General features: G+C 44.6%; 1 protein-coding gene across 1 annotated transcript in view; it reads right to left on the reverse strand.

The window, feature by feature from the left end:
- The window catches only part of ZDHHC8 (zinc finger DHHC-type palmitoyltransferase 8), a 49,408-nt gene extending 41,719 nt beyond the window's left edge, over nucleotides 1-7,689 (reverse strand). The window contains exon 1 of the mRNA XM_039332338.1: nucleotides 7,165-7,689. Within this exon, the coding sequence (XP_039188272.1) occupies nucleotides 7,165-7,268 (104 nt within the window). The 5' untranslated portion in view covers nucleotides 7,269-7,689. The remainder of the gene's footprint in view (nucleotides 1-7,164) is intronic.
- Between the last annotated feature and the right edge of the window lie 3,086 nt (nucleotides 7,690-10,775).

Here is a 10,775-nt window from a genome sequence, read left to right on the forward strand (position 1 = left end):
TTAATTAATTAATTAATATCCTACCTTTATTTTCATGGATAATTCAAAGCAGCGAAAACGTAAACAACACACCTGGATGGAAAACGTGGGTGGAAATCTAGTTTTCGCAACCTAGAACTAAGAGGAAATTTCCTAACGGCGAGAACAATTAATCAATGGAACGGCTTGCCCCCAGAATCTGTGGGTGCTCCATCGCTGGAGGTTTTTAAGAAGAGACTGGGTGAATGGTATAGAGCTTCCTGCTTGAGCCGGGGGTTGGACTAGAGGACCTCCAAGGTCCCTTCCGACTGTTATTCTGTTACACCTTCCCCCTTGTGCTTGTTTCAGGTCCCCGTCAAAAACAATCACTTAGAACTTGTTCAAAAACAATCACTCAGAAACACAGTTTGTGGTGCTGTGGCCAACGTTCCAGGTCTATCATCCTTAGTGTGCTGTAAAGATCGCAGCGAGGAATTACGTTATTACATCATATCGCAAAAAATAAGCCATTTCCCCCCCCCAAACAGGAAATCCTTCTGTACTTTGCTCTCCGACATCCAAATGCTGATGGAGCTTCAATTGTGCCACGCAAATACAATCAAACCTCTAGGATTTTGTGCCTGCTGGCGACAGCTGCTAGCTGCAAATCGCCCATCGATTCTGTATTAACCCTGAAATTCTCTCTCGCAAAATCTGAAATCAATGGTCTCGGCATCTTTTTTTTTATACCACGGTGACAGAAACTGGATGGAATATTCCAAGTGTGATCTCTTTAGCCTCTGGACAGGTTTTCTCCTATCTTCTGCTCGCCTTAAGCTGCCCTAGAGGTACAATGTGACTCAAGGTTAGAGCCACCTCTTCCAAACTCAGTCCTGACCCATTAGGAGCGTCTGTGTTCCTTAAGTATTGCCAGACTGCCATATTTAGACATTCCAATCAGAAGGCCAGATCCTGAAGTTGAAACTCAAGTACTTTGGCCACCTAATGAGAAGGAAGGACTCCCTGGAGAAGAGCCTGATGCTGGGGAAGATGGAGGGCAAGAGAAGAAGGGGACGACAGAGAATGAGGGGGCTGGATGGAGTCCCCGAAGCAGGAGGCGTGAGCTTCAATGGACTCCAGAAGAGGGTAGAAGACAGGAAGGCCTGGAGGAACGTTGTCCATGGGGTCATGATGGGTCGGACACGACTTCGCAACTAACAATAACAACAATCGGTATGACCAAAGGTGTAGAGCAGAGGTCTTCAAACCTGGCCCTTTTATGACTTGTGGACTTCAACTCCCAGAATTCCTCAGCCAGGCAGAGGAATTCTGGGAGTTGAAGCCCACAAGTCATAAAAGGGTCAAGTTTGAAGACCTCTGGTTGTAGAGTTTAAAGCATGCTGAGAGCTGTAGGCCAGTATACAGTGATAACTTTTCCTGGACTGTGCCGGTTTTTTTAGGTCACGGGAGGCAAAAGAGAGCACTTTTGTGAATCAGCCAAGTTTCATTTTCTTCCTATTACTTCATTGGGGATTGCGTGAACAGACAGCGACTGTTTTAAAGTTGCATGTCTAAAGACAGGATCTTTCTGATGAGCCTGGGTTTCCAGCTTGTAAACTTGGGATGTTCTGTTGACGCAGCACTCTGTAATTTCAATTCCAGGGACTAACTTAATTAGAGGTGCTGCTAATTAGTTTCAAAAAGAACTGGCAACTGTTGTAAATAACCATCAGGAAGTAGTTGAGAGAGAGAGAGCAAATGTTATTTCTTGGAAAAGCAACCTTACAACGCAAGGGCAATTTCAGAGCCCATCTAATCAAATGGGATGGAGAAAATCACAAGAAGCCAGATTGGTCTGCAAGACAGGGAACACAAACAAATGAGCTAAATTTAATTTACTGTAAGGCTACATTACAGAGTTTTGCAGGTCTGAAAGTACAAATCTCCTGCCATCTCCTTTACATCCTTAGAAACTAAGGAGGGTCCTTTTGGCTATCAATCATGTAGCTGTGGGCTCTGCTTCCTCTTATCTGACCGGTCCCTAAGCAGCCTCTCTTTGCCCAGTCTTCTAAGGTCATTCCATTATATCAGGGGTCTTCAAACTTGGTCCTTTTATGACTTGTGGACTTCAATTCCCAGAATTCCTCAGCCAGCGGGCCACACTGGCTGAGGAATTCTGGGAGTTGAAGTCCACAAGTCATAAAAGGGCCAAGTTTGAAGATCCCTGCATTATATCATTGAAAAATTGGAAGCTGCAAAGAAGTAGATCCTTCCTAGATCCATCTTAGACCATAGGTCCTTTTTACAATGAGATTTCAATCCATGTAAGTTCAGCAAATGTGCAATTCAGCCGCCGTATAAAAAGGGCACTTCAATGTTGGCTACAGCTTGGACGTACGTAACCCTCACATATCAACTGTCCATTAAAAAAAGGAATTACACCTGTCCTACAATTCCATCCAGCTCAAGATTATGTCGTCACATGGCTAAGAGGCTACTTAAGAATCCCAATGTTCCGTTCCGGTGCAAATGATTGGATAAATATGTAGCAAAGAAGTTGAACTTGCAAATCTTTTGATGTCTCTTTGTACACATACAGGGACAACATCACAGGAAGGCCACCATCATCCCGTGGTGGGTTGTTAGAGACTGGGGGGGGGGGGGCAAACGTAGAATTATGCATTGGTACTTCTTAGCTGGTCAGGAAAAATAGAACACATGTTTAATTTCCCAGCCGAAATGCTTAAGCCTGATATGGCTACCTGCCTTACACGGGGGGGGGGGGGATATTAAAATATATAGTCATAGAGTTCTTCTAAAACATGGAGTAGGGTGGCATTTTTAACCCTGGTATTATGATTTGGGAGAATCTTTTGGATTCTTCATTATTGTTGTTGTTGTTGTTATTATTATTATTATTATTAATCGCACAGTCAGCCTTATGTTCAGACTGGATTTGGCATTTTTGTCTACCTATCGAGTCCTTCCCAAGGACCTGGGATAGGCAGATGTGGAGGTTTGATGGTATTACAGATATCATTGCAGGATGGAAGCAATTCCTAGTAAGGCCGCCTTTTGTAATTGACTAATGGCAAATTTGTCAGTGTCGATGATGGTGTTCAAGTGGTGCTCCAGTTGTTTTGGGATTGCACCCAAGGCGCTTACTACTACTACTACTACTACTACTACTATTACTACTACTACTACTACTACTACTACTACTACTATTATTATTATCATTATTATTATTATTATATTTTTTTCAGATAGCCTTCCTGCAAAGAAAAGAGGGAAATATCCTGAAGAGCCAGACCAAAGATGACAGGTTAAAATCAACCTTTGCAGGCAAAACACCGGATTTATCACTGGGCAAAAGGCGACATTTATTTCGTTTTTAAGGGTTTTTTTTCGCTTCCCCTTCTCTGCATTGGAGGAAGGTAGAATTTGACAGAAAGAAAAAGAGGAAGAATTCTCCGCTGGAGAATTTTCACATAAATGGCTCCTTCTATTTATAAATGGAATATTCCCAATATAGTTTAACGGTCCAGCATACCAGAGAAGACAGCTTTGAATGCGGGGGGGGGGGGGGAACCATTGAGGAGTAAATAGGCTGGGAGGAAGGGGGGGGCTTTGAGAATGTCGACCCTTCCCCTCTGATGGTCAGCCTGCTATTTTGGCCCACCGAGGGAACCTTGGTCTTTAGCTAGCTAGCTGGAGGAGAAGTCGCCAACAGCATAAATTATGCTTCTCCGCAGCTGGAGCCAACGTCAGGAATGGCTTTCCTAAATTTAGTCATTTCAGTTCTTTTGGGGGGGAGGGCTCTCCTGGTGGGCCTCTTAGGCATCGAAATGGGGGACTGGTTTATATAGGGAGTTGATTTGGGCTCCTTTCTGAATTCTTTCAAGGTCTAATATCCATAGTTTGGTCTAGCGATTAAGGCACCAGGCTAGAAGCTGGGAGATGGTGAGTTTTAGTCCCATCTTAGGCATAAAAGCCAGCGACTGGGCGACTTTAGGCCGATCACCAGGTTAGAGTAAGTTCTAGTTCCTTCTTAGGCATGACAGCCGGTTGGGTGACTTTAGCCCAATCACCGGGAGACGGGAAGTTTTAGTCCCATTTTAGGCATAAAAGCCAGCGACTGGGCGACTTTAGGCCGATCACCAGGTTAGAGTGAGTTCTAGTTCCTTCTTAGGCATGACAGCCGGTTGGGTGACTTTAGCCCAATCACCGGGAGATGGGGAGTTTTAGTCCTGTCTTAGCCATGAAACTGGCTAGGTGACTTTAGGCCAATCACCAGGTGATGGGGAGTTCTAGTTCCACCTAAGCTGGTTGGGCGACTTTATACCAATCACCAGGTGAGGTGAGTTTTAGTCTTGTCTTAGCCATAAAAGCCAGCTGGGTGACTTTAGAGTTAGACCAGTCACCAGGAGACAGTGGGTTCTAGTCTCACCTTAGGCATGAAAGATGGCTAGGTGACTTTGGGCTAGTCCAGGGATAGGCAACCTTGGCTCTTTTATGACTCTGGATTTCAACTCCCAGAATTCCTGAGTTTTTGCCTTCGATTATGTAGTGCCGATATTATGCTACTCAAATAAAAGATCCTTTAAGGTAAACAATGCCTCGAAGTTCTTTTGAAGAGTTTCATCTATTAGCACCATGACAGCCGTTAAAATGGTCACTAAATGAACCGTTCAAAGTCGAGGATTACTCACATATAACTCTAGGCCTTCCACAAGACAATGACAGAATGAAATCTCTATAAACAAATCAAAAACCACCATTAGAACAGTCCCCATGAGTGGAGCATAGACCAAGCCCTAAATCTACTCTTCTGCAACTCAAAAGCATTAGATCTACTCAACAGAGATCTCAATCACGAAGAGAGCCTTATATGAAAATAATGACAAGCAGATTCCCCGAGGATTATTGAGAATGCCTCATTTTTAGGAAAGTAGTCCATAGAAAAATCATTTAGAAAGTCGATACAAAGTATGTTGTATATAAATATCTGCTCTCCTGTTTTGTTTTGTTTTAACACAGGCCTTAAATGTTGTTGTTTCCCCCCCCCCATTGGAGGGGAGGATAAACAAACTTGTAACTTGGCTTCTATTTTGCAAGATGCAAACTACTGCTTTCGGTTCAGACAGTTACTCATTCCTGTAAAAATATTTATTACTTTTATTTTAAAGAGCTGGGACAATAGGTTTCAAGGAAAGTGAAGTGTATAATTAACTCAGAAACAAATCAACCAGCAATTTAAAGGGAAAGAAAGAAAGAAAGAAAGAAAGAAAGAAAGAAAGAAAGAAAGAAAGAAAGAAAGAAAGAAAGAAAGAAAGAAAGACTCAATTAAAAAGCTAAGGAGAAAAAAAACAATCCTAAGGACAACATTTCATGAACATCCTCATGGGCTTTTTTGATTATCCAAGAATATTAGTCCAGATCCTCTTGTTTTTCTCCTGCTCTGTCACTGAAAATCAGAGTGAAGGTGAGGCTGTTAAAACTGAGCAGGGATGGTTAAGAAAAGACAGCCAGTTCCCCATCCTTCACTTCCTCCACAAAGCCAAGCTGAGTCCTTCAAGAGCACTTCCCCTTCCATCATTACCATCCGGGACAAATCCAGGCCATTTCTGCCAGACACAAACAGGCTAATAACCCATTAAAGGAGCGGAGATGGCCAGCATTTATCTTTCTAGCTAGCTGGCATTCCATTTTAGTATCGAGTTACAAGGGCTTCAAAAGGCATTAGAAATCGGTCTGGGGTGTCCACAAATATACAGGGCAGTCCAAATGGAGGAGAAAAAAAAACACACACCAAACCCCAACATTTCCAGTTCAAATCAAGTGAAAATAAAAAAAAACAAAAACACTGCATATCAGACGGAAATGAAGATCACACACACACACACACACACACACACACACACACACCAATCTCTCCTTAGAATTATAAGATAACCTTTGTTGTCACTTTTTTCTGTCTTCACAGTGGCACCCATTAAAAGATGATATTCTGATACCTGCTCTCAAAAGAAAATAAATATATAACCACATACATACAAACACACACACACACACACACACATACATATACACACATATACATATGTACACACACACACACACACACACACACACACACACACACAATTAATCAGAGCCCATTTTTTTCCATAGCAGGGGAAAAAAGTCTTGAGAATTAATATGAACATGATCATCGTTTCATGAGAAACATTACAGGACTTATAAACAAATCTAAAGGGCTCTTTTGCTGCTAAAATGGAAGTTCCAACTCTCGGCTGTTTTGCACATTCAAAATTGTAAGGCCAGTCCCTTCCTTTCCCTGCCATACCAGCTCATGGCTGCATCTTTCTTTTTTAAGACTCCCAACTTTGAAACCCAGTTTGGGAAAGAGAAATCTTTTAGGGCTTTCCAAAGCAGAACTAAACTTCTCCACCATTAAAAAAAACGGGGATGGCTGATGTAAATATGGGTCAGGAGAAACAATTCTGCAAGCTGTTTGTGCCTCCAGACGCCGGAAAATTTAACCCCCCACCCTACCTCTGTCTCCTAAAGGATTTCTTCTCCAACTGGAGCAGAAATTTGTTGCAAAAGGATGGAGTAGAAGATGAAAAAAAAAGGGTGGTGGTGTGGTGGCTGGAATGGAGAAAATAAACAAAATCGGGAAGCTTTTTGGCTCCACGGCCTGCTGATCAGGCTGGCATAGCCCTAAAGAACCAAGCAGAGCGGCTTCATTTTGCAGCTCAACTGCACCCAGAAGGTTGTTTACTTAAAACACACAGCTCAACACCCTCCTTTACTCCCACCCCAAGCACAAGGATACAAAAGCTGTGGGCCGGTGAGAAATTTGATCCCAATCATTCAGTTGTTTTTTTTAAAGACCTTTCTCAATGAGAAAGGAGGGATGTGGCAGAGAATTGACTTACAAAGTCAATTAAAAACCTTGCCTTCCCAACAGACAAAACTGTGTCTTAGCCAAAATCTTCCTTGTTTAACCTTCGTCCCCCTAAGAGCAATCAGGTTGTGAAGGCAGCTCATCAGCCCCACATCCCAGAGGGTTAGAAACCTCCATAGGTAGCTGTCATTATTTATTTTTTTAGAGGAAGGATGGATTTGAGAGAGAGAGAGAGAGAGAGAGAGAGAGAGAGAGAGAGAGAGAGAGAGAAGGAAGAGCTGCAGTGGACTTACGTGAAGACGAAAAAGAGCGAAGTTGACCCCACTAATAAGGCAGCTGCAGTAGAGACGGGGATGTATTTTGTCGGTTTAAATCTTTTTCCGATACTGCTGGGCATTCTGTGGATTATACATCACTGTGCGTTAATCCAGAGTATCCGAGAAGCACTGGGGAGCCAGAGAGAGAAAGACAGCCAGAGAGAGAGAGAGAGAGGGAAAGAGAGAAAGAAAGACAGAGGGGGAGAGAGGGCTAGGGCGTGGGGGAAGCCCCCGAGATGAAGGTCTGTGCACTGCAACGAGATCAAGCAAGGGGAGGGGAAAAGGGGTAGGAAGAGGAGGAAATAAAAGGGGGGAACCGAGGCAGAAAGGGGGAGGGAGAGAAAGAGAGAAGAGGGGAAAAAAGGGATGGGTAACAGCTGACCTCTTTTGCACAGGAAACTCAACCCACAGAAGCCAGCCCACTCGGCTGATGTCAACCAACCCCTTAAGGTAGCACTGCAGAGAGCTAGACGGAGATGGAGATGATGGAAACAGTTAGGAAGCAGCAATCGGGTGTTGGGGGGGGGGGGAAGGGAATGCCTAAAGCTCCTGAGCTGCCTCCTCCACCTACCGGGCCCGGAAGGCCTGCTTTCCTGCAACTGGATGCCTCCCCACCCAGGTTCCACCTTCTTCTCCAGAGGAGATCCTTCAGGCTTCAGATCCCGACCGCATCTTTGCATCTTTCCGAGGAGGCGCCGGGGAAGAGGCAAAGCGCAGCCCGAGATCCAGCAGATTGGGAGGAAGAGGAGGAGGAGGAGAAGGCAGAAAGGGTGACCCATTTGGCCTGGAGACGGTTTTGGGGAGGGCGAGGGAGGAAATTTCCCCTTGGGATGTGGACATGCCAAGGTGAGCTTTGAAGGGCCAAGGAGAAGTCAAAGAAGACAAGCAAGAGGAACAGGGCAGCTTCATCAAGTCCAGCTTTAGCTCCAACGGGGGATTCTGGAGAACTTGAGAGCCTGACATTCTTTGATGCTATGTTGCTTCCCCTCAACTGCTACTACCCGCTTGGGGTGAATTTTTGTGGTATCTTTGGGACCATCTCTGCTTTTTATATACAAAGCCCCTCCCCCAAAGAAAAAACTTTGGGTTTCCACTTGTAGGGCGTTACAACTCCCACAATTGTTGAAGAGGCATAAGGGGGGGGGGAAAGAGTATAAATTTTACAAATAGTCCTTAACTTAGGACCACAACCGGGAGCAGTTTCCACTGCTAAGACGGTTATTGAGTTTTGCCCAATTTTATGACCTTTCTTTTTTTGGGGTGGGGGGGGTGGGAAACAGTCGCTCAATGAATCACATGGTCGGTAAGCGAATCCCGTTTCCCCCATTGTCTCCGCTTGTTGGAAAGTCAGCTGGGTAAGGTTGCAAATGGTGACCCTGGGACCGCGCAGCTGTGGTTAAATACATACCATGCGACTGAATTTGGGTCACGTGACAGAGGCGGGCGGGGGGGGGGGCGGGCAGAATGCTGCAATGGTTGTAAATGTGAGGACCAGTTGTAAGTCCCTTTTGTCCCTGCGGTTGTAACTTTGAAGGCTCGCTAAATGGTTATAAATCGAGGATTACTTGATTAAAGTAAATTCATATTAATTAAGACTTTGGGGAGATCTTATTGGCTTTTTAAGATTGACGAACAATTCCAAAGAAGCGTGGGCATTCCATAAAATCGCTGAACTGTTGTTTTCATCCCGCGGATCTTCCCCAGCCCAAGATCATCAAACCACGTTGACATGTGATCCACCGCCCCTAAAAAGGCACAAGCACCTCTTGCTTAATGTGAGGAAGGGTCTCAGGAGAAGCAGCTGTTGTGGTTAAAGCCCACGTCTCACTTAAGTTTTAATTCCATTCTGTGCAGTTGAGCATTCTCAAGTGGACGCATAGGATTTGAAGAAAAAAGTTGGATGAGCTTCTGGCGAGATTTTGGCATCGTACAAACCACACACACACACACACACACACACACACACAGCCATGGTTTACCACCCACAAAGGCCACGTTTGCTCCCCCTCCCCAGTGCATGCCATAAACAAGCCACAGTGGATGTGTGTGACCAAACCTATCCCCTCACACTTGGCCTTGCATTTAAATACGTCTTCGTTTTTCTTCATGTCTTCTGAGAAAAGGTGTTCTTCTCTTTTATAGTTGGCACCTTTTGGCTTCAGCCTCACAATTCTAGGAAATCTCAAAAAATTAAAAAATAAAATAAAAATGGTAGCAGATTGCTTGATTTGGGTTTTTTTGTGTATGTGTGTGTGTGGACGAAGGTGCAAACTACGTTTTGTATTACATAAATGTTGATATATAAATAGCATGACTGAGTTCTGAGTTATACAGAACGCGGATGGACCTAGCAACAGAAATCAGTACTAGAATCTGCCTAAGCAGTCGGGCAGATTAATAAACAAGAGGCTGAATTCCACCATAACCTTAATTATTCCCTCCTTTAGCTACAAGAGGTTGCAGAGGAAGTAAGGCCCAGTTCTGTTCAGGGCTGCGGCTTCCGAGTGGGCTGTCTGTCCACGCTGTCTTTCTGGTTATGAGCCACGGAACAGGGTGGGAACCAAAGAGGCTGGCACCTGCCTTTAATTAGCCCCGTCAGAAATTTGAAGAATTCCGTTGCACCCATAAGCGAAAACAGATTTTTTGTGTGTGTTTTGTTTTTGCACATTCTAACCACTATTGCAAAATACATCCCATTTCGAACACAACTGAAGTTCTTTTTGTTGTTGTTGTTTTCACGGATGCAGTTGGAAAGTTGACCCTTAACCTGGGTGTTTCGGCGTTTGTCACTTCTCAGAAATCCGGCCGCAATCTGTGGACCGCGTTAGGTGTCGAAGTCTTTATGCCGTCCACAGGAAATTGGGGGGGGGGGCCACAGTGAGCAAGTTCAGAACTCACCGTCTCCCCAAACGTAGCTCACAGGTGCATCTGCCTACACAATGCACAGATGGGTTCACTTTCGCATAATCCACACACAATTTTGCACCCATGTATGTGACAGCTGGCACTTTGCTCGGGGGATCGCTTTTGTTGATTGCACAGGAGCACACCTGATGGAGTCTGTCTACATTCCAAGTACGTACACACACACACACACAAACACACACACACGCCTGAAGGCCCTGGGGTGACCTCCACTAAGCTTAGAAGATAAGCCAGTTCTTGAAGAGTAGCAGGAAGTCCGAGGCCATTAAGGAGATGGGAAAGTCAAAAAGCTTCCAAGATGATGGAGATGGTAAAGCTTGCCAAGATGACGTCACCACGATTCAAGTGTGAATTGAAGGACTTTGGCTTTCCTCTTTAAATCCATTCATCCTGAGACTCGGCAGCTAAGCGATGCAGGTCAGATCCCTCACCCTCATCCAATTGATTTCATAACGCTTAAAAGCTGAGTCCACTTCTCCGTACGAGAAGTACAATACCACAGCGGTATTGAAGCGTTGCCAACTCGGTGGTTCTTTTCAAGTTAGACATGTACGGGTGACCGACCTTGTCAGCCTACTTGTCCTTATAGAGGTCCTTTGTGCCCTCTGAGTTTTGTACCCATCTAGATAACAACATCAGTGCAAGTAGGGAGTAGGGTTTGT

Source organism: Crotalus tigris, unplaced genomic scaffold (genome assembly GCF_016545835.1).
Source record: "Crotalus tigris isolate CLP2741 ecotype Arizona unplaced genomic scaffold, ASM1654583v1 scf7180000024461.2689607, whole genome shotgun sequence".
Taxonomy (NCBI): domain Eukaryota; kingdom Metazoa; phylum Chordata; class Lepidosauria; order Squamata; family Viperidae; genus Crotalus; species Crotalus tigris.